This window comes from Somniosus microcephalus, chromosome 7 (assembly GCF_052327205.1).
Source record: "Somniosus microcephalus isolate GS21.2 chromosome 7, FLI_Smic_1.0, whole genome shotgun sequence".
Lineage (NCBI taxonomy): Eukaryota > Metazoa > Chordata > Chondrichthyes > Squaliformes > Somniosidae > Somniosus > Somniosus microcephalus.
In genome coordinates, this window is record NC_140993.1 from 34,422,786 (window position 1) to 34,450,025 (window position 27,240).

Sequence of the window (27,240 nt, forward strand, 5' to 3'; positions counted from 1 at the left end):
TCCTATGTGGACCACAACAACTGGATCCTCCCCCCTCCCACCCCAAGTTCTCCAGCCGCGAGGAGATGTCTTTAACCCCGGCACCGGGCAGGCAAAACAACCTTCGGACCTCTTGGTCACAGCTGCAGAGAACAGTATATATCCCCCTGACTATACTGTCCCCTATCACAACTACATTCCCTTTCACTCCCCCACTTGAATGGCCTCCTGCACCATGGTCAGTTTGCTCATCCATCCTGCAGGCTTTTCCCTCATCCACGCAGGCAGCAGGAACCTCATACCTGTTGGACAAGGGCAAAGGCTCCTCCAGTACTGCACCTGGGTTCCCCTTACCTGCCTGAGTTGCAGTCACACCCTCCTATCCCTGACCACTAACCAGAACTGTACCACTACCTAACCTAAGGGGTGTGACTGCCTCCTGGATCAAAGTGTTCAGGTAACTCTCCCCCTCCCTGATGCCTCGCAATGTCTGCACCTCAGACTCCAGCTCAGCAACTCTGAGCTGAAGTTCATCAAGATGCAGGTACTTACTGCAAACGTGGTTGTCCGGGATCACAATGCTCTCCACAAACTCCCACATGCTGCAGTTGTCATACACCACCTGAACTGCCATCCCTGAATGACCTTGTGTTATTTAATTAAATTTGTAATTAGGTAACTTAGTTTGCAGTGTAGTTTCTTGACTACTTACTTGCTCTAGGTTAAGTTATTGGTACTGAAATTAAATGGCTACCTGTAACACAAAGCACTACAAGTAGTTTAGGCAAAAAGCAACAACTCCTTCCCCCCCTTCTCTAAATTCCCACTCTTTCCAAATTCCCAAATAAAACGCTCTGCTTAAGTACACTCCATTTTATCCCACTCTGTGCAAAAATATTTACTCTTATATTCTAGGAGCCTCACCCAATTTGCAATTGTTACATACATAGAAACATAGAAGATAGGAGCAGGAGTAGGCCATTCGGCCCCTCGAGCCTGCTCCGCTATTCAATGCAATCATGGCTGATCATCCAAATTCAGTACCCGGTCCCTGCTTTCTCCCCATACCCCTTGATCCCTTTAGCCTTAAGAAATATATCCAACTCCTTCTTGAATATATTTAATGAATTGGCCTCTACTGCCTTCTGTGTTAGAGAATTCCACAGGTTCTGGGTGAAGAAATTCCTCCTCATTTCTGTCCTAAATGTCCTAACCCTTATCCTTAGACTGTGACCCCTGGTTCTGGACTCCCCGACCATCGGGAACATCCTTCCTGCATTTAGTCTGTCCAGTCCTGTCAGAATTTTATAAGTTTCAATGAGATCCCCTCTCATTCTTCTAAACTCCAGCGAGTATAAGCCCAATCGGCCCAATCTCTCCTCATACATCATTCCTGCCATCCCAGGGATCAGTCTGGTGAATTTTCGCTGAACTCCTTCCATGGCAAGAACATCCTTCCTCAGATAAGGCGACCAAAACTGCACACAATACTCAAGGTGTGGTCTCACCAAGGCCCTGTACAACTGCAGCAAGACATCCTTGTTCCTGTACTCAAACCCTCTCACTACGAAGGCCAACATACCATTTGCCTTCTTAACCGTTGACTCAGCTCTCCTGCTCCCTGTGATTAGCACCTCACAGAATCACAGAATCACAGAAACCCCACAGTGCAGATAGAGGCCATTTCGGCCCATCGAGCCATACATATCCCACCCGATCCCCGTAACCCCTACACCAACACATATCCCACCCTATCCCCGTAACCCCACGTATTTAATCCCCCTAACACTAAGGGTCAATTTATCATAGCCAATCAACCTAACCCGCACATCTTTGCACCTATTCAAGACAAACACTTACAGCTGACTGACAGTTAACTGCCACTGGCAGGCAGCTTCTGTTAACTACAGTTTTTAAAGTTCTACGTTAAAATCAAAATCTTAAACTAAATTAAATTTTTTACAGCTTCTGCTTACCCAATACTTATCAGAAATTCCCACTCTTTCCAAATTCCCAAATAAAACATTCTGTTTCAGTACACTCCCGCTCTGTGGAGACTGCTCTGCACGGACTGGTGGAGTAGAGAGGTCCTGGAGCATTGTGGAAGGGGAACGGATGTTTTGGCTGAGGGCTGAGGTCTGGACAATTCAGGAGGGGAGTAGAGGAATAGCAGCATTTAAGGAGAAGCAGCCCAAATTTTCGCATCTGACTTTCCATGTCCCTTTTGATGCCATTCTACACTGTTAACAGAGAATCATAGAATGGTACAGCACAGAAAGAGACCATTCGGCCCATTGTGTCTGCGCCGGCTCTTTGAAAGAGCTCTCCAATTAGTCCCAGTCCTCTGCTCTTCCCTCACAACCATGCAAATACTTCCCCTTCAAGTATTTATCCAATTCACTTTTGAAAGTCATTATTGAATGTGCTTCCACCGCCCTTTCAAGCAGTACATTGCAGGTCATAACAACTCGCTGCGTAATAATTATTTTCTTAATGACACCTCTGTTTATTTTGCCAATTACCTTAAATGTGTGTCCTCTGGTTACTGACCCTTCTGCCACTGGAAACAGTTTCTCCTTAGTTACTGTCTCAAAACCCTTCATGATTTTGAACATCTCTATCAAATCTCCCCTTAACCTTCCCTGCTCCAGGGAGAACAACTCCAGCTTCTCTAGTCTCGCCACGTAGCTGAAGTTTTTCATCCCTGGTACCATTCTAGTAAATCTTTTTGCACCCTCTCTAAGACCTTGATATCCTTCCTAAAGTGTGGTGCCCAGAATTGGCCATAATATTCCAGCTGGGGCCTAACCAGTGTTTTATAAAGGGTTAGCATAAGTTCCTTGCTTTTGTACTCTATGCCTCTATTTATAAAGCCCAGAATCCTGTATCTATTTTTAACAGTCTTCTTAACTTGTCTTGTCACTTTCAAAGACTTGTGTACGTCTATCCCCAGATGTCTCTGTTCCTGCACCCCCTTTCAAATTGTACCATATAGTTTATATTGCCTCTCCTCACTCTTCCTACCAAAATGAATCACTTCACACTTCTCTGCATTAAATTTCATCTGCCATGTGTCTGCTCATTTTACCGGTCTGTCTATGTCCTCCTGAAGTCTGTTACTATCCTCCTCACATTTCCGAGTTTCGTGTCATGTGCAAACATTGAAATTATGCCCTGTACACCCAAGTTCAGGTCATGAATATATATCAAATAGAACAGTGGTCCCAACACCGAGTAGTTATTGCAGTACTCACCCTTCACCCTCCTCCCTCCCCTCCAACCAGCCCTTGGCCTTCCCTGCTGGTTCCCACTATCAACCAGGAAACAGATTCATGTTTATTGCTGCAAGTTTAGTGTTTTTTTACCAACTGTATACAAACCAGTTCCCAGCTGAAGCTAGGAGTTCCTCAGGAAAGCAGTTTTGGAGCTTCAGGAGGGAGAGCATTCACAGGCAGGAATGTGGCAGGGAATTTGGCAGCAGTGGCAACACCGTAGGGGACCGGAAGGGGGCATTGATGCCAAGATGGCGAGGCCTGTTGGTGGCAGCGGCTAAAGAGGAATCCCAATTGGGGCTGCAAACTCAACTGAGAAAGGGAAAGACTTGATTTTCAGCAAGAACTTTTTTTTTCAACTATGGGCTAATAACAGACTAGGGGGGGGGGGGTCAACCGAACAGTGAGGAGAGGCAGCAGCAACTTGGGTTGGCCGAGAGGCCTGAAGTTCACAGGCCTCAGCTTAGCGGCGTTGGTGAGATCAGCATCACCTGCAGCTGAGGAGCTCGGAAGGCCAGAGGGAGGAGCGACTCAGGTGGGAAGAATGATTCAATCCGAGTTAAGTATAAGAAGTATTTAAGTGTATAGCCAGGTGTGACAGAACTAGCCTGACAAAAGTGCATGAGAGGAAAGTGTTACAGGGAGTAATGGTTTTACTCAAAGAAAGTATGTGCAATACACAAAGCTTTTAATATAGACAACAACAGCTTCCATTTACATAGTGCCTTTAATGTAATAAAGCATCCCAAGGCACTTCACAGTTATCGGACAAAATTGACACCGAGCCACAAAGAGAGATATCAGGACAGGTGGTCAAAAGCTTGGTCAAAGAGGTAGGTTTAAGGAGCGTCTTAAAGGAGGAGAGAGAGGTAGAGAGGAGATGTTTAGGGAGGGAATTCCAGAGATTGGGGCCTAGGCAGCTGAAGACACGGCTGCCAATGGTGGGGCGAAGGAAATCAGGGATGCACAAGAGGCCAGAATTGGAGGAGCGCAGAGCTCTCATGGGAGTTATAGAGCTGGAAGGGGTTACAGAGGTAGAGAGGGGCGAGGCCATGGAGGGATTTGAACACAAGTGATAAAGATTTATTAAGGTAGCAGATTCATGGTTACACTAGTAATGATTATCTCTCCAGGCTTGCCCTACTATCTGAATGGAGAACTGGGTGATCAGACTGTCATCTAATCATAATTTGTAATGGAACACTACAGATTTAAAAATTATACTCCCAAGAATGTCAAAGTCCTGAAATATATTTAAAAAGAGAAAATACTTTGTGGAAATCATTTACGCATACTTTTCGTAAAAAAATATATTTTCTGAGTAGAATATTATAGAATGCAGCACTAAAATATGTAGATCAATTCCAAATTCAGTTTTCCAAAGTGTTCGTGTTGATGATAGTCTAATGTTTGCTTTCCACATTCTAAACGAATAAATAGAATCCTGCTATGTGGCCCCCGACTGCTATTTTAGATAATGTTTATTTCCTGTCCAATTATCTACAGCATGCTGAATTGGAAAACATATTTCCCAAAACTCGGTCATCTCCAGGGACATTACTGAATATAAAAAAATGTAATTTAGTTATAGAAAACGCCACAGGCCACATGATCTTTAAGAGAAGTCTTTCTTTTGGCGAGCAAAACCCATACATTCGATGATATTAGGCGCAAGGTTGTAAAGATTTGAAACAAGATGCACAGGAGCAAGACAGCTCTGCTACTTCCTCACCAGAAATAATGAGTGTAAGGCACAAGGATGTGTAGCTGATATGGTGCATACTATATACTGGAATGCAATCAACTTTAGCATCATTATAATGTGGTCCTCGAGAGGCAAGCAAGTTACATCAAGCAACAAAACGCACACTAAAGTGATTGCCCCATAACGCAGCATAAAACACGTACCAACTTTTCGCTTGAGCAAACCAAAAGTAATCTCACTGCCCTATTCTTTCCTCGTAGACCAATATATTCCTCTGCTTCATGTATTTATCTCGTTTTCCCAGAAAAGAGGCAATGGTCTCTTCCCCAACCACTCCCTGTGGCAGAGCATTCCATGCTCCGAGAGCCCACTACATGAAGACCTTAACTGCTCTCCTCACTTTGTTAATGACAATTACTTAAAAACAATTTAAAATTGATATTCCTTCATCACCAACCAACCACAATGTAAGCTCGAGGAACGGCACCTCAGCTTTCGATTAGGCACTTTACAGCCTTCTGGACTCAACACTGAGTTCAACAATTTCAGATCATAACCCCTGCCCCTATTTTTTCACATGGCAGCTGTTGATGATTCTGCCATCCCCATTTACAACATTTAATCTCTCCTGCCTTCCACCCTAGCACAGACCGTCTCTTTTGTTCTTTCTCCCCCCGCCACCCCACTTTCCCCACCTCTGCACCTGCTTAAAACCTGTTACATCTCTAACTTTTTCCAGTTCTGACGAAGGGTCACAGACCTGAAACATTAACTCTTGTTTCTCTCTCCACGGATGCTGCCTGGCCTGCTGAATGTTTCCAGCATCTTCTGTTATTTCAGTCTTTCTCTTTCCCTCAGTTAAAAGTCTTCATAATTTTTAAAGAACATAAGAAGTAGGAGCAGGAGTAGGCCATACGGCCCCTCGGGCCTGCTCCGCCATTCAATAGGATCATGGCTGTTCCGAACCTAGACTCATGTCCACTTCCCTGCCCGCTCCCCATAACCCCTAATTCCCTTATCAGCTAGGAAACTGGCTATCTCCTTTTTAAATTTATTTAATGTCACAGCTTCCACAGCTCTCTGAGGTAGCAAATTCCATAGATTTACTATCCTCTGAGTGAAGAAGTTTCTCCTCATCTCAGTTTTGAAACGGCAGCCCCTTATTCTAAGATTATGCCCCCTAGTTCTAGTCTCACCCATCAGTGGAAACATCCTTCCCGCATCCACCCGATCAAGCCCCCTCACAATCTTATATGTTTCGATAAGATCGCCTCTCATTCTTCTGAATTCCAATGAGTAGAGGCCCAACCTACTCAACCTTTCCTCATAAGTCAACTCCCTCATCTCCGGAATCAACCGAGTGAACCTTCTCTGAACTGCCTCGAGAGCAAGTATATCTTTTCTTAAATATGGAAACCAAAACTGTACACAATATTCCAGGTGTGGCCTCACCAGTACCCTGTATAACTGAAGCAAGACTTCCCTGCTTTTATACTCCATCCCCCTTGCAATAAAAGCCAAGATTCCATTGGCCTTCCTGATCACCTGTTGTACCTGCATACTAACCTTCTGTGTTTCATGCACCAGGACCCCCAGATCCCTTTGTACTGTAGCACTTTGCAGTTTCTCTCCATTTAGATAATAACTTGCTCTTTGATTTTTTCTGCCAAAGTGCATAACCTCACACATTCCAACATTATATTCCATCTGCCAAATTTCTGCCCACTCACTTAGCCTGTCTATGTCCTTTTGTAGGTTTTTTATGTCCTCCTCACTCACTGCTTTCCCTCCCATCTTTGTATCGTCGGCAAACTTGGATACGTTGCACCTGGTCCCCTCCTCCAAATCGTTAATATAGATTGTAAAGAGTTGGGGTCCCAGCGCTGACCCCTGCGGAACATCACTAGTCACTGATTGCCAACCCGAGAATGAACCATTTATCCCAACTCTCTGTTTTCTGTTAGATAGCCAATCTTCCACCCATGCCAGTATATTAGCCCCAATCCTGTGATTTTTTATCTTGTGCAGTAATCTTTTGTGTGGCACCTTGTCAAATGCCTTTTGGAAGTCCAAATATACCACATCCACTGGTTTCCCTTTATCCACCCTGTTTGTTACATCCTCAAAGAATTCGAGCAAATTTGTCAAACATGACTTCCCCTTCATAAAACCATGCTGACTCTGTCCGATTAAATTATGCTTATCCAAATGTCCTGTTACTGCTTCCTTAATAATGGACTCCAACATTTTACCAACCACAGATGTTAGGCTAACTGGTCTATAGTTTCCAGCCTTTTGTCTACCTCCTTTTTTAAATAAGTGCGTTACATTAGCAGTTTTCCAATCTGCTGGGACCTTTCCTGAATCCAGGGAGTTTTGGAAAATTACCACCAATGCATCCGCAATCCCTACCATTACTTCTCTCAAGACCCTAGGATGTAAGCCATCAGGTCCAGGGGATTTATCCGCCTTAAGTCCCATTATCTTACCGAGTACCATCTCCTTAGTGATTTTAATCGTGTTTAGCTCCTCCCCCCCCATAGCCCCCTGTTTGTCCAGTGTTGGGATATTTTTAGTGTCCTCTACTGTAAAGACTGATACAAAATATTTGTTCAGCGTTTCTGCCATCTCCATGTTCCCCACCACTAATTTCCCGGTCTCGTCCTCTAAGGGACCAACATTCACTTTAGCCACCCTTTTTCTTTTTATATAACTGTAGAAACTCTTGCTATCTGTTTTTATATTTTTTGCTAGTTTACTTTCATAATCTATCTTCCCTTTCTTAATTAATCTTTTAGTTATTCTTTGCTGGCTTTTAAATGCTTCCCAATCTTCTATCCTCCCACTAGATTTGGCTACTTTATATGCCCTTGTTTTCAGTCAGATACTATCCTTTATTACTTTACTTAGCCACGGATGGCTGTCTTTTCTTTTACGCCCCTTTTTCCTCAGTGGAATATATTTTTCTTGAAAGTTGTGAAATATATCCTTGAATGTACACCACTGATCCTGTACCGTCTTACACCTTAATCTATTTTCCCAGTCCACTTTAGTCAACTCTGCTCTCATACCTTCATAGTCTCCTTTATTTAAGCTTATTATGCTGGTTTGAGATCCAAGTCTCTCACCCTCCAACTGAATTTGGAATTCAACCATGTTATGGTCACTCATTCCAAGGGGATCCTTTACTAGGACATTTTTTATTAATCCTGTCTCATTACACAGGACCAGATCTAAGATTGCCTGCCCCCTGGTTGGTTCAGTAACATGCTGCTCAAGGAACCCGTCCCTAATGCACTCTATGAACTCTTCCTCAAGGCTGCCCTGCCCACTTTGATTAAAAACCTCCATTAATATTCTCTTAGTCTTCTCTGCTCCAATGGAAATAGTTGCAGTGGGGTAGATTTTGACTTTGTGCGATTGTGTAAAGCGGGTGATAGCCAATCAGCAGCCCGTTTTACATCACTTCCAATTTTTAATTTTCATTGACTTCAAGGTGCGAGAAGGCTTGATTTCAAAACAGTGAGGATATAGGAGTTTATAAAAGTTTTATACAATATGTTACATAGCATTTTTATATTCAGAGCCTATTGGATGGTACTATATTAAAAAGCAACTTTTGCTTTACAATTAATTTCAGTAAGGCTCTATTCTTTAAAACTTATGCATGGCCCGGATTTTACAGTAATAATAAAGGTGATGCCATCAGCGCTCACTGTTATTAAGGAGTAAATTGGGCAGCAGCTTCTGGCGTCCACACGTGCGCAGTTAAATGTGGAAATCGTGAAGTTGCTGTCCGAGTTGTCCTGCTCCTCCAGACGCTTCGCTCTAACAGTATCTCGCCGAGAGAATCAGCATTGAAATACTTGCGGTATTTACTCACTAGACATCCACTAAACAACCCAGAAAAAGTTAGGGCTCGTCCATTCCAGTGTAAGTGAATTTTTAACGGTATGATAAGTCTTAATTACTGCCAAATAACCTCCCTGGCACTGAAAATTAGCTTTTAAAAGTGTGGAGTTAATTATTGTTGATGACTTTTAAAAATTGAAATAACATTTTTTTACTTTTTCTTTGTCTCTTTTATCTCTCTCTCTCTTAATCCCATCTTTCTTTCTCTCTCTTTATTTTGCTTTCTGTACATGATTTGGCATTGAATTAATGGCCCTGAAATTAGGATCGGGAGCTTGCCGCGCATGCAAGCCCCCGATCTGCACTCACCCTGCGCGCCGACATCTGAAGCCCGGGCCTGCTCGCATTTCCTGTCATAGGCCCGGTTCAGATGTCGGCGCGCAGTGCTTACCTGATCCAGTGGCGTAGTTAGTGCGATGTGCCGGCTGGGATCAGGTGAGCATTGTGCAGCCAATCAGGGGAGAGGAACTCATTCATGAGTTTGACAGTAAGAGCTGTCAAACTCATGAAAAGAATGGGCTGCCAAAACACTACTTTAACTTTAAATAAAATGTTAAAAAACATCCCACTGATTATATTAACTATAAATAAGTTTTTTTAAATGTTTTAAACAATGAATCAATTTTTTGTAAAAAATAAATTTTTAAAAATAGGATCTAAAACTAAACTTACCTTACTGTAAATGCTTTAAAAATAACAAACCTGTGGAAAAAAAAATTCTACATTGTACTAAAAGCCCACTTACCTGTAAAACTAAGTACTTACGTCTGGTTTTTCCACGCGTAAAGACCGGAGGCCTTTACACTCGGGCAACTGTGAAAAAAAAAAGGAATTTCACTGCGCACGCGCTGCCTGTGCAGTCGCACGCATACTGCCTCTTAACCCCTTGGGTCAGAGGACAGGAAATGCCAGTTTTCAGCGCATGCGCTGTGCATGCTGAAAACCGGCAATTCCTCCGGGCACACGCGTGAGTACCCCATCCTTACTCACGCGTTGTGCCCGGAATTACTGGGCCAATAACTTACACTTCCCGGTTTAGGCTCTGCATGGTGCAGTAAGGATTCTGCAATCTGATTGGTTAAGGAGACACACTGTTGCTTGCCCTCTTCACACAGGTCCCAGGTGCCCTGTAGAGGGCGCCACGCCATTTTAGATTTCTAATTACCGCAAGTCGCTGAGCAAATTCCCACAGAAAGTATGTGGGCAAGTGTAAGTGTAATGAACAGCGAGCGTCGCTCGTTCGCCGCTGACCACAAAGTCCGGGCCAATATGTCTCAGGTGGACATAAAAGATCCCATGGCACTATTTCAAAGAAGAGCAGGGGAGTTATCCTTGGTGTCCCGGCCAATATTTATCCCTCAACCAACATCACTAAAACAGATTATCTGGTCATTATCACATTGCTGTTTGTGGGAGCTTGCTGTGCGCAAATTGGCTGCCACATTTCCTACAGTGACTATTTAACTGACTGTAAATTGCTTTGGGATGTCCTGAGGTCATGAAAGGTGCTATATAAATGCAAATCTTGCTTCCTTCATGTGTTGTGATACGTTGGAAAAATAAAATTTAAGGACAGGTAAGGGTTAAATAAGATGATAACATTTTGAGCAGAAACATCTTCCAAGAATCTCATGACTCCCCGGACTCGCAGGGGGCACAGTCAGCTTCAGAGCTCATGCACCCCATACCCCCGCCCCCCACCACCTCCTTTTAAAGAGGGCCATGATATCACAGTTCACACCCATAATCCAAAACAGTCATGGCAGTATGATAAGGAATGGCGTGGAAAACAAGGAAAAGACTTCCTTTGTGGGCAAAATCATGACCACCTTCATATAAGAACATTTTTATGATCTCCTTACAAATAGCAAACAGAGTAAATCCCTCCCTCCCAGAGTTTCCTTACAGAGACAGGGGGAAAGTGAGGAGTTACCTCGGGGCTAACTGTAATTCTCCAAGCGGCCAACTTCTGCATGACACTCAAGCAAGCCTGGAGGCAGAATGCCTGCAAAGAGGTCTTATTCCCCATCATTTAAAAAAAACGATTCCCTAGAATAAGTCTACACATTGTGACAATGATGTTTTAATGGTCAACAATTTTCTCATTCCTGATTTCTTCTTCTTCTTAGGCAGTCCCTCAGAACCGAGGATGACTTGCTTCCACACTAAAAATGAGTTTGCAGGTGACTGATGAGTCCAATGCGGGACCTACAGTCTCTGTCACAGGTGGGGCAGACGGTGGTTGAAGTGGCGAGTGGGGTGGGGTGCTTGGGTTGACGTGAGCTCCTTGCGCTGCCTGCGCTTGGCTTCCGCTTGCTCCCGGCGCAGAGACTCGAGGTGTTCGGCGCCTTCCCGGATGCTTCTCCTCCACTTTGTGCAGTCTTGGGCCAGGGATTCCCAGGTGTCGATGGGGATGTTACACTTTTTCAAGGAGGCTTTGAGGGTGCCCTTGAAGCGTTTCCTCTGCCCACCTGGGGCTCTCTTAACGTGCCAGAGCTACGAGTAGAGCGCTTGTTTTGGGAGTCTCGTATCGAGCATGCGGACAATGTGACCCGTCCATCGCAGCTGATTGAGCGTGGTCAGAGCTTCAATGCTGGGATGTTGGCCTGAGCAAGAACACTGACGTTGGTGCGCCTATCCTGCCAATGGATTTGCAGGATCTTGCGGAGGCAGCGTTGGTGGTACCTCTCCAGTGCTTTGAGGTGCCTGCTGTACATGGTCCATGTCTCTGAGGCATACAGCAGGGCGGGTATCACTGCTGCTCTGTAGACCATGAGCTTAGTGCCGGGTTTGAAGTCCTGGTCTTCAAACACTCTCTTCCTCAGGCGACCGAAGGCTGCACTGGCACACTGAAGGCGGTGTTGGACTTCTTTGTCGACGTCTGACCTTGTTGACAGTAGGCTCCCGAGGTATGGAAAGTGGTCCACGTTGCCCAAGGCCTTGTCATGGATTTTGATAATCGGGGGGCAGTACTGTGTGGCGGGGGCAGGTTGGTAGAGGACCTTTGTCTTACGGATGTTTAGTCTGACCAATGACTGAGATTTCAGGTAGATAGCCTTTGCTAATGGCTGGTTGCTAGGAGATGAGTGGGAGTGGTACATATTGATTAACAGACTAATTTCCCTCCATCTCTACACGTATGCACCTAACCCCTACCTCATAAGATTTTCTTCAACAATTATAGCGAATTTTTAAAAAATCATGATGGAAAATTAGAGAGTTGTGTGACTGTATATCAATGTGAAGCACAGCAAACAAGTCTTGAAGAGATGTCTAGAAGCCATGAAAGAAATAATCCTCCAACTATTGTTCTCTAAAGCCTCTGACAGTGCCATTTGCCACTTGGATTCCTGCACAAGAATTTCCATTACAACCTATAGCCTTTGATATCTACACAAGCAACTGTACTTTGTTCTTTAAATAACAGCTGTCATCATAAATAATAGTATTAAGCAATATTGGTAGAATTCTTTTTAGTCAGCACCACAACGCTTGAGAATTGTCAAATGAAGTTGCTAAGAAATCTACATCTACATTTCTGTTTTCCCAATATGAACATAAGAAATAGGAGCAGGAATAGGCCACTTGACCCCTCAAGCCTGCTCCGCCATTCAATAAGATCATGGCTGATCTTGGGCTCAAAGCCACTTCCCCGCCCGCTCCCCATAACCCTTCACTCCCTTATCTTGCAAAAATCTGTCTATCTCCACCTTAAATGTATTTAATGACCCAGCCTCCATGGCTCTTTGGGGCAGAGAATTCCACAGATTTACGTCCCTCTGAGAGAAGAAATTCCTCCTCATCTCAGTTCTAAAAGGGCGACCCTTTATTCTGAAACTATGCCCCCGAGTTCTAGTTTTCCCCACGAGGGGAAACATCCTCTCTGCATCTACCCTGTCATGCCCCCTCAGTATCTTATATGTTTCAATAAGATCACCTCTCATTCTTCTAAATTCCAATGAGTATAGGCCCAACCTGCTCAACCTTTCTTCATAAGTCAACCCCCTCATCTCAGGAATCAACCGTGTGAATCGTCTCTGAACTGCCTCCAATGCAAGTATATCCTTCCTTAAATAAGGAGACCAAAACTGTACGCAGTACTCCAGGTGTGGTCTCACCAATACCCTGTACAGTTGTAGCAGGACTTCCCTGCTTTTATACTCCAACCCCCTTGCAATAAAGGCCAACATTCCATTTGCCTTTTTGATTACTTGCCCTCTCCTTGTGAGGACTACATGTCCTACATTCTACATGTCCAGGTCCAGAGAGCTTAAGCACAAGTTAACAACATCAAAGCTTCGGGAGCCCCGAATGTGCCAAGAATCACTGCCACAGTTTAACCAGCTAATACTGCACAGCTTACCGGAGTTGCTTCCCACTGTTCCTCCAGCCAGGACCACCACACCCAGTGGAGCATTGGCTTGCAGGAGAAAGCCTAGCCTCCAGATGGCAGATGGACTGCTCCAGATTGCATTAGTGAGTCTGGCTGGCTAATCAATCATCAACTTCCCCTGGAATATTGTCAAGTATCAGATTACTTCGTCAGCCATTAAGGGTTGATTTGGTTCCAAGTTTCAATTGCTAGGTATCTTATGCTGGAGACCTCTCAATCCACGTAACTCTACCCAAAGAGGAGAGTCACCAGTTGGTTGTCAGAGAACTGACAAGCATAGGCGTGAGCTCTAACGAGGTGGACAGCAAGTGCCAAAAACTCCTCACAACTAGGATGGCGAGCAGTGCAACTCATCATAAGGTGTCCGAGTGCATCCTCCTGACCACAGCGAGAACACACACCATTTGCCACCGAATAGTGGTTACACTAATTGCAGATGTAAAACTTCAGCTCAAGCCTCTTCCCTTTTCAGCATAAACACCTTTGAGGCTTTGGAACCCAAAACCGCAAGCTGAGTTAAGGCTTTGTCGAACCACAGGAGAAGTTGCCCAATGTGAGCACTAAGAAGGTCTTTAGCATCAATATACAAGTCGCATAGATTTGATCCACTGCAGCAACTATGTAAGTTTACAGGAAAACATTTTATAAAATCTCTTCCCCCCCGCCCCCACCCCTCCAGTTCAGCTATCATTAAGGAAAGTAAGAAACAACGGCAATTGTTAGCCAAAGCTATCATCTCAATTAAACATTATGTAATAGCAAGTGATATATTCTCTCTTCTACCTGACAGGGGCCCCTCTACTCTGGGCGGGCTTCAGCAGAACAGTCACTGTGCTGTCGGTCTGGTTCAAAGGTGCATCATAATCATACGCCGGCATAGATGGTGCTGCAAAAATCGGACAACAAAATAAGTATATTGTTAAGTCTTTTCGCTATGTAATTATCTCAAGTACAGAATTTAAAAGCAGTTCATCATCATTCTCATTATTTCCACCTGCATACAATACAACCACGACAGCAAAGCTGCACGCAGTAACTTTGCAATCATAATCACCATAACAGTGACGGTAGATACATGAGCATCGCCACAAAACGAACAGGAAAGCAGAAAACCACTGAAAGCTGTCGATTAAGAACTAAAAGATGGGCTGCCACGAATTGAAGGTCGTTCCATGCTGCTGGATGACTCTATAAGCTGCTGAAGTTCACAATGTTATCTGAACCTAACCAGCATGGTTCGGAGAGTACTGAATGGCTGGAGTCTAGAATCAGAGTTTGTGGATGACATTATAAACTTGTGAAAGTGAAAAGGGCCTCAGTGATTTACAGCCAGGTTGCAGTAATTTGTCACAGCAGCATAAACACACACTCCACGTTAAATATTTGCGATGTCACGCACTCCAAGCCAATTGTTATTCCCTGTAACACACTTTAGACCAACTGTTATTCTCTCTAACACGTTCTAAACTAATTGTTATTCTCTGTCACAGACTTTAGATCAAATGTTATTCTCTCAAACACATTCCAAACCAATGGTTATTCTCTGTAACACATACTAATCTAATGGTTATTCTCTGAAATAGGCACTTCACAGAAACTGCTATTCTCGGTCACACATTCCAAACCAATGGTTATTCTCTGTAACACACACTTCAAAGCAACTGTTATTCTCTGTAACGCACTCATAAGTCATCTACTTTCCCATATGCAAGAGATGTCCAGCCTGTGTTATTCTCCTTATAACACACTCCCAGTCATTTGTTGCTTTCTATGTAACTGATGTCAAAGGGTTAATAAGCGCTTACTGTAATACTTGGATTGCCTTTTCTTTTAATTCGTTTTGCGCAGTCAGGAAAATCCATTCCATACAATAAAAATTATTAATTTGCAACACTGAAGAGGTTTAAACAGTAAAAATGTACTTGATTGTAGTAAGTGACTGTACAATTAAACATAGAAACATAGAAGATAGGAGCAGGAGTAGGCCATTTGGCCCCCCGAGCCTGCTCCGCCATTCAATGCGATCATGGCTGATCATCCAAATTCAGTACCGTGTCCCTGCCTTCTCCCCATATCCCTTGATCCCTTTAGCCTTAAGAAATATATCCAACTCCTTCTTGAATATATTTAATGAATTGGCCTCTACTGCCTTCTGTGGTAGAGAATTCCACAGGTTCACCACTCTCTGGGTGAAGAAATTCCTCCTCATTTCTGTCCTAAATGGCTTACCCCTTATCCTTAGACTGTGGCCCCTGGTTCTGGACTCCCCAACCATCGGGAACATCCTTCCTGTATCTAGTCTGTCTAGTCCTGTTAGAATTTTATAAGTTTCAATGAGATCCCCTCTCATTCTTCTAAACTCCAGCGAGTATAAGCCCAATTGACCCAATCTCTCCTTGTACGTCATTCCTGCCATCCCAGGTATCAGTCTGGTGAATCTTCGCTGAACTCCCTCCATGGCAAGAACATCCTTCCTCAGATAAGGCGACCAAAACTGCACACAATACAGGAAACTCTTTTTTATCCGGCACCGACGGGACCGGCGTGGTGCCGGTTTATCAAAAAGTCCGGATTACAGAGTTATAGTTAAAAGGTACGAGAGCTCCGTACACAGCAACAAAAACAAGGCTTCCCTGTTGCTTAGCAACAGCTGCAAGAACCTGGCCACAGACCAAGCGTCCCTGTTGCTTAGCAAGAAGTGCAGAAACCCCCGATTACACAGCCAAGAATCAAGAACCGGCACTAATATGAAGAAAAACTTAACTGAACCTACTCCTGAATTTTGCCGGTTTACCGAGATTTCCGGTTGTTTGGGTGCCGGTAAATCGAGAGTTTCCTGTACTCAAGGTGTGGTCTCACCAAGGCCCTGTACAACTGCAGCAAGACATCCTTGTTCCTGTACTCAAACCCTCTCGTTACTAAGGCCAACATACCATTTGCCTTCTTAACCGCCTGCTGCACGTGCATGCTTACCTTCAGCGACTGGTGCACAAGGACACCCAGGTCTCGTTACACTTCCCCTTCTCCCAATCTATTGCCATTCAGATAATAATCTGCCTTTTTGTTTTTGACACCAATGTGGATAACCTCACATTTATCCACGTTATATTGCATCTGCCATGCTTCTGCCCAATCACCCAACCTGTCCAAATCATCCTGGAGTTTCTCGGCATCCTCCTCACAGCACACACGCCCACCCAGCTTTGTGTCGTCTGCAAACTTGGAGATATTACATCTAGTTCCCTTGTCTAGATCATTAATGTATATTGTGAATAGCTGGGGTCCAAGGACCGATCCCTGCGGTACCCCACTAGTCACTGCCTGCCACTCGGAAAAAGACCCGTTTATTCCAACTCTTTGCTTTCTGTCTGCCAACCAGTGTCTGTGCACCTCTGCACCTTAACTACTTTGCCTTGTACAACTTCAACTGAAATGCTTCATAGGAGCAAAGCTATCTTGACAGCCTCTAAACTCTACATCTCAGTATGGAGCCACATTACATAATAGCAAGTGTCAAATTAATGAATAATTGCAACCACTTAAATTGCTGATTCACTCTATTGTTTAAGGGATTGTCCACGTTTACCACATTTTTCATAAACACCTTCCCTGGAAACAGTTCAAGAAAAAGACTGATGTGAATTTGCTATCAGTGACTCCAACCGTACATTTTGAATATATAAAGTGACTGCACTGTAAACTCTTTCATCATAGTCTGGGAGGTGCCACAAATCAAACGGTTTGCAATAAGCCACTGCTTTGCCAATTTTTCAAAAATCATTTTTTTCCAAGTCATCCAATGTCCCCGCTCCTCGCAAGTAATTGGTAGAAGGATTAGAGGGGAGTTGAGGAGAAATGTTTTCACCCAGAGGGTGGTGGGGGTCTAGAACTCACTGCCTTAAAGGGCGATAGAGGCAGAAACCCTCGTCGCATTTAAAAACTACTTGGAGATGTACTTGAAGTGCCGTAACCTGCAAGGCTACGGACCAAGAGCTGGAAAGTGGGATTAGGCTGGAGAGCTCTTTCTCAGCCGGCACAGACACGATGGGCTGAATGGCCTCCTTCTGTGCCATACACTTCTATGATTCTCTTCTCTTGAGTTGTGTTGGCTAAGATTCCACGTCCGCGATATCCTGTCCAAATGGCCAACTTTTCATATGCGAGTCCAGACAGTGAGTGTGAGCAGAGTATTCTATTAGGGGCATCATAGCCGTGTCTAATCTTATCCTGAATCCAATTCCCCACCCTCACGCACTTTCACAGCAGGAGTTACTGAATAGTGATCATGCGAGGAAACACCGATTCTTTTCCCCCCCCGCTCTCCCGAGTCTAAGGCTCCTGCATAATCTACTTGGATGACCTGTATGTTGAAGCCAATTGTAAGCCTGTCAAATTGGTTGACAATGAAAAAACAGAGACTAATAAAGACAGAGATGAAGCAAAAGATTTGCAACAGGGTTTAGATTGGCTATGTAATTGCACAGACATGTGGTAAATCAACCGTAACACTGATAAATGTAAAATATTGCACAAAGATTGCAGGAAAAAAATGCTGCACATAAATCAGGATCGGGTATGGTAGGGTTACGTTACTGGACTAGTGATCGGGACCAACAACCTGGTAGAATGCGAGTTCAAATCCCACCATGGCAGTTTTAAGAATTTGAATTCAGTTTCATGCCTAGAAATTGTTCCTTGCATTTATTTACAATTATTCCACATCGAGAGCACATCATCTGCTGTTAGATAAATGCAAGAGAAGGAGGAATTTCAACCCAATAGAGTAAAACTCCCAAAAATGTCTCTTAATAGGAACATAAGAAATAGGAGCGGGAGTCGGCCATTTGGCCCTTCGAGCCTGCTCTGCCATTCAATAAGATCATGGCTGATCTTCTATCTCAACTCCATCTTCTCGCACTATCCCCATATCCCTTGGTTCCTTTAGTATCCAAAAATCTATCGATCTCTGTCTTGAATATACATTTGCGACCTTCCAATCCACGGGGACTGTTCTAGAATCTAGGGAATTCTGGAAGATCAAAATCAATGCACCCACTATCTCTGTAGCCACCACTTTTAAAACCCTAGGATGTAGGCCATCAGGTCCAAAGGATTTGTCCGCTTTTAGTCCCATTAATTTCTCCAGCACTATTTCTTTACTAATACTAATTTCTTTAAGTTTCTCATTCTCACTAGACCCTTGGTTCCCCACTATTTCCAGAATGTTATTTGTGCCTCCTTCCGTGAAGACAGATACAAAGTATTTCTTTAATGTCTCTGCCATTTCCTTATTCTCCATTATAATTTCTCTTGTCTCTGCCTGTAAGGGACCCACGTTTACTTTCGCTAATCTCTTCCTTTTTACATACTTATAGAAGCTTTTACAGTCTGGTTTTATGTCTCTTGCTGGTTTACTCTCATTCTATTTTCTCTCTCTTTATCAATTTCTTGATCATTCTTTGCTGAATTCTAAAATCCTCCCAATCCTCAGGCTTACTACTCTTTTTGGCAACATTATAAGCCTCTTCCTTTAATCTACTACTATCTTTAACGTCTCTTGTTAGCCACACAGAAAACACCCTCTACTCTGACATTCCCATTTCCTACACCAGCCATGTTTTTAGCGCTCTGCATGAGATTCTAATTTGGTGCTAAGTAGAGTTTAATTATGTAAGCTTTCCACTGTGGATTCACACATACACTTGGAAATGAATGTAATCTGCTCCAAATTTTCACTTAATTTGGCACACCTTAATGTCATCAGCAAATTAGGGGTACAGTATCATAGTGGTTATGATACTGGACTAGTAATCCAAAGGCCTGGACTAATGATCCAGAGACATGAGTTCAAATACCATGGGGAATTTAAATTCAGTTAATTAAATAAATCTGGAATTTAAAAAAAAGCTAGTATCAGTAATGGTAACCATGAAACTACTGGATTGTTCTAAAAACCTATCTGGTTCACTAATGTCCTTTAGGGAAGGGAATTTGCTGTCCTTACCTGGCCTGGCCCATATGTGACTCCAGACCCACAGCATGAAGCTACTCGGTAGTACCAAACTGCTACAAAAAAGTACACTACCTTCACCACATGGACTGCAGCAGTTCAAGAAGGACAGTTAGGGATGGGCAATAAATGCTGGCCTTGCCAGCAACGCCCACATCTCACACGAATAAAAAATATATATTTTCTCAACAATTGATTTCATAGAAGTAGATCACAACAACAATGGTTGTGGGGCTGGAGGAGATTACAGAGATAGGGAGGTGCGAGGCCGTGGCAGGATTTGAAAACAAGGATGAACATTTTTAAATCGAGGCATTGCTTAACCGCGAGCACATCTTCTCTATGTCCTTACATTGCCATTGACTACATGGCAGCACCTTGGGTACTTCACATAAGCTGCATTCAACACTATGTTTGAGCAAATCTGAATTGTACAATCATCATCCAACAAGACACTAGTGCTCACTAGTAGCACTCTCGCCTCTGAGTCCGAAGGTTGTGGGTTCAAATCCCACTCCAGAGACTTGAGCACAAATAATCTAGGCTAACACTCCAGTGAGAGAATACTGCACTGTCGGAGGTGCCATCTTTCAGATGAGACGTTAAATCAAGTGTAAAAAATCCCATAGTACTATTTCGAAGAAGAGCAGGGGAGTTATCCCCGGTGTCATGACCAATATTTATCCCTCAATTAATATCACTAAAAACAGATTATCTGGTCATTATCACATTGCTGTTTGTGAGAGCTTGTTGTGCACAAATTGGCTGCCACGTTTCCTACATTACAACAGTGGCTACACTTCAAAAGTGCTTCATTGGCTGTAAAGCAGTTTTTTTCATTCCTGCACAGGACCAGTTGGAGTGTGTTAAAAGTATGGGGCTTAGACTTGCTGTGTGGCTTCACTTCTCAGGAAGTTATAAAGTTGGAAACTGCAAAAAGTTTTCCGAAAGACAATTTTGAGAAATAACCTTAAGTTCTCTGTTCCCTCAAATGAAATATATTTCTGAAACTGCTCATTACCAAACAGCGTAAGGTGAACGTAGCGGAAAGCAATACCTGATATCTTTGTAGTAAACTGTTTGGTGACGGGAAGCCCACAGCCTTTGACAGTGCTGGCCCGGACAGTGAACGAATAGGTGGTCCCCGGGTACAAGCCAACAAACAGGTGGTGGGTCTCATTTCCTAACTTGAACACGCGACCACTTTGGTTCGATAAGTCAATCTCAGGGTCAAAGGAACTGATGCCGTTGTAGAAGACCTATTTGGAGAGTTAAAAGAAAAAAGAAGTAATGAAAAAGCTGTGCAGATGAAAAGAGATTGTATCATTATCCAGTAAACCCTCTTGATGTATGCACTGTCAGGCTTCTGCTATTGCATTTTTGTCAAACCTAGAATCAGATGTACAGAATGTAGTGCGAGGCAATAAACCCCAGAAAGTCATTACTAATACATATTCAGACCTTTTTCCAGGTGGGTAGAGTAGTTCAAGGTTTCCCCTAATAAACTAGCGATTATTTGATGTTAGTGTCAAATTTCTAATGTATAACGTGTGTTTTTTTTTTAATGTTCTTCCCGTCGAAGGATGTAGGTAAAACGATGACCAACAGAGGTCATTTCATCAATCAGGATGGTAAGTGGTTGGTTTAACATCTATTCAGCTGCAGATAATGAGCAAATGATCAGAAATTGATCTTTTTTGAGCCAGCTGCAGTTGTGGAAGAAATAAATATCACTACAGTAACAAAGGCATTTCATACAGAACGGAACAGGCACAGAATTCCAGAGCAGGTACATCGCGATGCAGTTCCTTTTGGGGTTGAAATTCGTCTCAGGCGCAAAAACAGGCAGTATCTGATCGGCCACCCGTTACACGCAGCGGCTGATAATCAGTGACGTAAGAAAACTACCAGGCACTTGGTCTAAGCGTTAAGCAAAGCTTTAATCAACTGTTTTACAACATGGAGGTCTAGTTGTGTCCTTCACTAGTTCCTGTTAAGAATGTCCTGCGCAAGCTGGGCCCGTGCCCGAGTATTTATACTCTCCCTGGACAGCGCCACCCGTAGGCCGCTCAGTATTATTTCATAAGTCTTTCTTTCATGAATGACTGATTCATGTCAATCATTTTCATTGCAGTCAATGCAATTAAATATCAGGCGCAGTGTATAACAGGCGGGCAGTCCGATCCCGCCTGTTTATCGTCACCGCCCAAGACAAATTTCTCCCCTTTAAGTCTAAAATTCTGTTTTACGCCTCAGAAAAAATGATTGGCAGGTTAAATTTTTTGCCCTCTGCTGTAAGTGCTGATCACAAACATTTTTGTATTTATTTATTCTTTCTGAATATTTCTGAAAATGGCTTTGCGCCCAGGTTTTCTCAGCGCACAGAGTAGAATCTGCTAAAGTTAAGCTTGGTTAAAAAGGGACATTCGAGTCTTGGCAAAGTGTCTTGCATTTTGCCAGCTTTATTTTCTTCTCCCCTCATATCTTGAAGTCACTGGGGGGTAATTTTTCCAATGGAACTGAAAATGGGAGGAGATGTACAACTTGCGGCTGATTCGCTATCAGCCATTTTTGCACTATCGCCCAAGGTCAACATGGCCCCCTACTGACTTTATGCTAGGTTACGATTTCATGGGCACATGTTGCGCCCGAGAACAGTGCTCACTTTTCATGTATAAGTCTAGACAGTGAGTATCAGCAGGCTATTTTGTCATGGGGAGCATCACGACCAAGCCTGATGTTATTCTTATCCAACATAAGCATTCATTCCACTAGGGGTCAGAGGATAGAAGTCAGGAGCAGGAATCCTGGCCGATTTGTTTCCCTCCCTTTTGCAGGGGCACTGAGGCCAATTGTAGTGCCCAAGTGCAAATCACAGATCAGGGACTGAACCTGGGATCTTTCTGGGCTTTAAGGCTCAGTTCCACTTGCTTGGATGGTCAACTGGCTTTAAAACCAATATGATGTCATATTTGGCACTGTACATTCACATTTTTTGACCCTTTGGTTTCATTTTTTCCCAAGATATAACATTGAAAGTCAGAAAATATACACAAGTACACAAAATACTGAGGAAATGTTAAAGAAAAAAATTGTAACATGGGTGCATAAAGTAGCAGCACGAAGGTAAACAACACAAATGAAGGCGCACAACTGCACTACAAAATGGGGTACTAAGTCAGGGTTCACAGATTCCAATATTACCAGAGCCTCCCTCAGGCATGACTTCACCTATGAACAGGAAAAGACAGCCCATCACCGTACAAATCCATAAAAGCAGGTGGAAGGGCCACAGAGCATTAATCATAGAGTCAGAGTCATAGAATCATAACGGCACAGAAGGAGGCCATTTGGCCCATCGAATCCGTGCCGGAAATAGCTCAGCATGTTTGAAACCTGCGGGAAAGGCATTCCTGCAGAAATACAACAAATTAAAATCAATTCGAAGCCTCCGAGCAGTTAACTGGAGCATTAGGGCATTAATGTGTGGCAGCGTGGAGTGACGCAGCACGGGTCTGCTTCCACCACCTTTCTCCCACCTGCCCCCCCTCTCCCCACGGAGTTCCTGATTTCAGTCACGCTGCTTTGTGGGTGGAGGGTGTTGAAGTGAGGCAACCCTGTCCCCACAGGAAGGGAGGGGGTAAAAAGCAGCAGAGAATCTTCATTGGTCTCTCTTACACAGCTTGTGATGGTTCACCTTAGATCATGCTAGAAAGAAGGGGGAGCAGGTGGCCTGGCCACCTTCTCAGTTGGAGGGCATGCATGCACCCTGAAGAGCCAGGCAGGGGAGGAGCTCCGAGATACTGTACAACACGGTTTTGGCAAAAGTATGAACTGCAGACTTTCTTTGATGACACCCGGGGTGTGTCAACAGCCATGGTTATTGAGTACAGTACATGGGAGTGTTCAGGACTGGGGGGGAAAAAAGCATTAACGGTCAACTGATCAGTCCTCAAAGGTCAAAACATATTATTAGATTATTCCATGTTGTTTCAGGAATTGAGCCTGTGCACAAACACCCCACTGAGCTGGTAATGTTCCTTAAAGGCACTTAGCACCAGCTCAAGCTATTGCCCTGATGAGCATCCCTAACACTCATGATGGAAGTAGAATCAAAGAGCCAGCCGCACCATCAGGACCCCAATAAAAATGAAATCGTTACAAAGAATGATTGAATGACTTGGACTTTGTTCTTTAATGTTAATTGTGTTGGGTTTTGTTGTTGAATATTTAATAGGGAAAACTGATGTGTTTATTATGAGAACTGGCTTGGAAAGAGCTTATTTAGAAGAGCTGCGAAACCTAACATGGTAAGTTGAATTCGCACACAACATGACATCACGGAGGCTCCCCAGGTTAACGACTATCCCAAGTGATGTTAATTCAGCTCCCGCATGCTCTCAGATTCAATAACTCCTTCCAACCAGTTCCCTTCAGAATTCGCTGTTTAAATCTTTTTTTTTTAATCCAAAGATCAACAGACTGAAAAAGAACAATTAATAATAACTCTTTTCAGCTAAGTCATTTTAAATGGTGAAGCTCCCTCTTGAATACAGCGAGAATTCAACTACCCTGACAGCTTAGTGATCAAATGTACCATCCAGGAAATCACTGAACTCTGTTGATCAAAAAAGTCCGAGGTTCAGTCCCGCGTCTGTGTTGGGTTGGCTGAGCCCAGTATGGGTGCGACGATTGACCTCAGCACCAGTTGTGCCAGGAAGAAAGAAAGACTTGCATTTTTATAGCACCTTTCACCACCTCAGAACGTCCCAAATTGCTTTACAGCCAAAGAAGTACTTTTGAAGTGTAGTCACTGTTGTAATGTAGGAAACGCAGCAGCCAATTTGTGTACAGCAAGTTCCCACAAACAGCAATGTGATAATGACCAGATAATCTGGGGTTTTTTAAGTGATGTTGATTGAGGGATAAATATTGGCCAGGACACCAGAGGTAACGCCCCTGCTCTTCGAATAGTGCCATGGGATTTTTTACATCCACCTGAGAGCGCAGACAGGGCCTCGGTTTTAACATCTCATCCGAAAGACGGCACCTCTGACAGTGCAGCACTCCCTCAGCACTGCACTGGAGTGTCAACCTAGATTTCTGTGCTCAAAGAAGGGCAAAAGTCAGATAGGGCTCCCACTCTTAATTGCTATTCTGTGACATTCGATGACTCAACATGTGAAGAATGGCCATTTGAGCGAGGTCCCAACAAAACCCAGCGTGAATCAGTGTATTCAGGAGGAAGAAGAGAAAGCTGGTGGAAAAAGACAAGACAGTTGGGTTTTTTAAATTTTGTTTTCGGAATGTGGGCAAAACTAGCAAAGCTACGTTTATTGCTCATCCCTAGTTCCCTCAAGAAGGTTGTGATAGGTCTTTTTGAACCACTGCAGTCCTTGTGTGAATTTACGGGCAATTGGTGTATATTCCCTTTAATATGACTCACAGTTACAAGTGTTGCCTTTATATTGGAAATATTACTCCAACACCAGTCCTCACACTGTACATATAATCTGAGTACTTTAGGTATCTATACTTCAATTCTTTGCTGATTACTTGGCACTTGGAGCATGTTTCTGTTCAGTATATGGGTCCCCTTATGTTAATATAATAACGATTGAGGCTAATGGGTTGCAATGATAAAGCTTCTGTGGTATCAGATATATAAAAATCAGTTGAATGAATGCCAATCAGTAAGTTAATTGGGATGGTAACATAGGGTTCAATTATTGGAGTTTTAAATTTAAGTTTTAGGAATTTGAGGACAAATATAAATGTCACAGTTTGTTTTATTTTATCCAAAATTAAGATCAATTAATAAGTCCTCAAACCACTTATAGATGTTAAGTTTAAAAACAAACGTATGGGGCGGGGGAAGAGAAGGAAGTTGTGATGACTGGGCCCCACCAGGGGTGGATGAAGTACTTCAAAAAAGTGTTCTTCTTTCCATTTATTTGGTTGTGTGAAGGATGGAATGATTACAGCTGGAATCACTTTGGAGCGTTTGTACCACAGTTTATGCATGTTGAGCTGGCTACCAGCCAGGGTTTACACAGTGGATGCCTTAATTTTGCAGTTTCTAATTCAATCGGAAATAAGTAAAATTTTATTTGTAAGAATAACTATGAAGAGGGACCGCCCCGCCCCCACCCCCCCTCCTCCTCCAGCGTCTTATTCTCAGCACTTAATTCGGACTGCTCTATTGAAAAGAGTTCATTTTAGATCAGAGATTCCTTTTCACAAAGGTGACAGATGAGGGAAGCAAATCAGTCTGTCCTTCCATGGAAAGCTATGGTTCCCCTATAAATCTCACCCCTTGAAACACGGTCACTAACTTCATACACAGCAAACTGCTACCACCAAGCCTCCCTCCTGGCTTCAGACTGACTACTGAGGTGAGGGCAAGCAGCCAAATACAAGCCTGCAATTAGAGCTGTCCCCTGAAAGCATTAAGAAGAATTATTGGCCCTGCTTCTCCCACAGACCTGGCCCACCTGTATGTGGATTGAGACCCTGGGATCAAACAGAGAATCCTTGCTGTTGTACTCCAACTTACTAAAATAGATCAACCAACAGCCACATGATGCCTCGACTTCAGTGGGAGAATGAACATCGGCCTCTGAAATGGCTCCTAGAGTTTTTGTCTCCGCTTCCCTAACTGGAATATTATTCCAGGTATTAATTTAAGGTGAGCAATTGTTTCCTGCCAAAAGTTCTGAATTTGTGTTTACCCGTTTGTACCGACCCTAGCCCTTTAAATAGTGCTCCAGATATACTTTTTTCCCCCACTTAGTATCTTATATAAGATTTCCTCTCAGTACCTCATTTTAAGTTTGAAAGAGCCATCAGTCCTTATCATTCTGACCTCTGACACAAGGGATGAGCCTTGTGACCTTCTCTGCACTGGCTCCAGGGTTTTGATATTTCCCTTATGCCTATGGAAGTGTTGTAAGACGCGTTTATTCCTTGTGGGAAAGTGCTGGCTGCTGCCCAGTTCACAGCTCTAGCAGGTAACGTCCAGCCTAGGACCCCTGGGAGTCGCGCTTAGCCCGCGGTCAATAAAATGTCATTTCAAAGACTGGTGTCAACGTACGCCAAATGCATTTCAAATGGACCAACCCGAAACGATAGTCCTACTCGAGTTTGCAACAATCTGCCTTATTACTTCCTGTTAAAAACTGTGGAAGAATCCAGAGAGATTTAAAATGTGCCGTCAGCTTTATAGCGAATATAAAACTAGCCCTAACACAATGGTTTATTGCCGTGTCCTTCACTTCTAGGACCTGGAATCAATCAATGTCAGACTTGGGGGATGAAACATTTCCTCTGTCATTCTCAGCTGCGAGGGCACTACGTGAAATAAATGTAGGCGGTTTTAATATGGTTCCTAGTGAGTGCAAGTGGATGGCATGAAATCATAATTCATAACAAAGCTGGCCATCCCACTCACAAGAGTCCACAAGGACAGCTGCTGTTGTAAGTGGAACAATTAACACTGGTACAGTGGAGGGAGGTGCACTTCCTCATTGTGTGGAACATTGAAAGAGCATGATTGCGAGCAGTGTACACGTGCTGTCAGACCCAATGCCGAGAATGACCTGGTAATTAATGTGCCTTTATTTGTTTCCTAGCAGTGGTGGGACTGAGTTGGTTGCAACATAATGCCATTTCTCTCCGTACTCTAGATTTCTTTATTCTCAACTTAAAGCCTCTGCCCACATCAGTTTCCTCATGGAGGCCACCTCCACCTCAGCTGGAAATGCTACAATTTCTTGAACCTCACAGGCAGATTGAAGGCGAGCTGTTGCTTTCACGAGGCTAATGGCGGAGCGGCACAAATCATGCAACAACTTGTGGTGATTCACAACTGAAAGGGTATCTCTTCCTCATCATAAATTGCTAGACAGTTTACGCACTAATAATGGCCTGCACATTAAACTTGACCTTATTTTGCCAGCAAATTCTGGCC

At 43.6% G+C, this 27,240-nt stretch overlaps 1 protein-coding gene across 7 annotated transcripts in view; it reads right to left on the minus strand.

Annotated features, from left to right (window-relative positions):
• The window catches only part of LOC147114602 (receptor-type tyrosine-protein phosphatase mu), a 1,110,132-nt gene that overhangs the window by 428,439 nt on the left and 654,453 nt on the right, over positions 1-27,240 (minus strand). For all 7 annotated transcript variants that reach the window (XM_085992394.1, XM_085992393.1, XM_085992392.1 and 4 more), the window contains exons 10-11: positions 20,329-20,530; positions 14,045-14,147 (exon numbers count right to left, since the gene is read on the minus strand). In XM_085992394.1, coding sequence (XP_085848520.1) covers positions 14,045-14,147; positions 20,329-20,530 — 305 coding nt within the window. The remainder of the gene's footprint in view (positions 1-14,044; positions 14,148-20,328; positions 20,531-27,240) is intronic.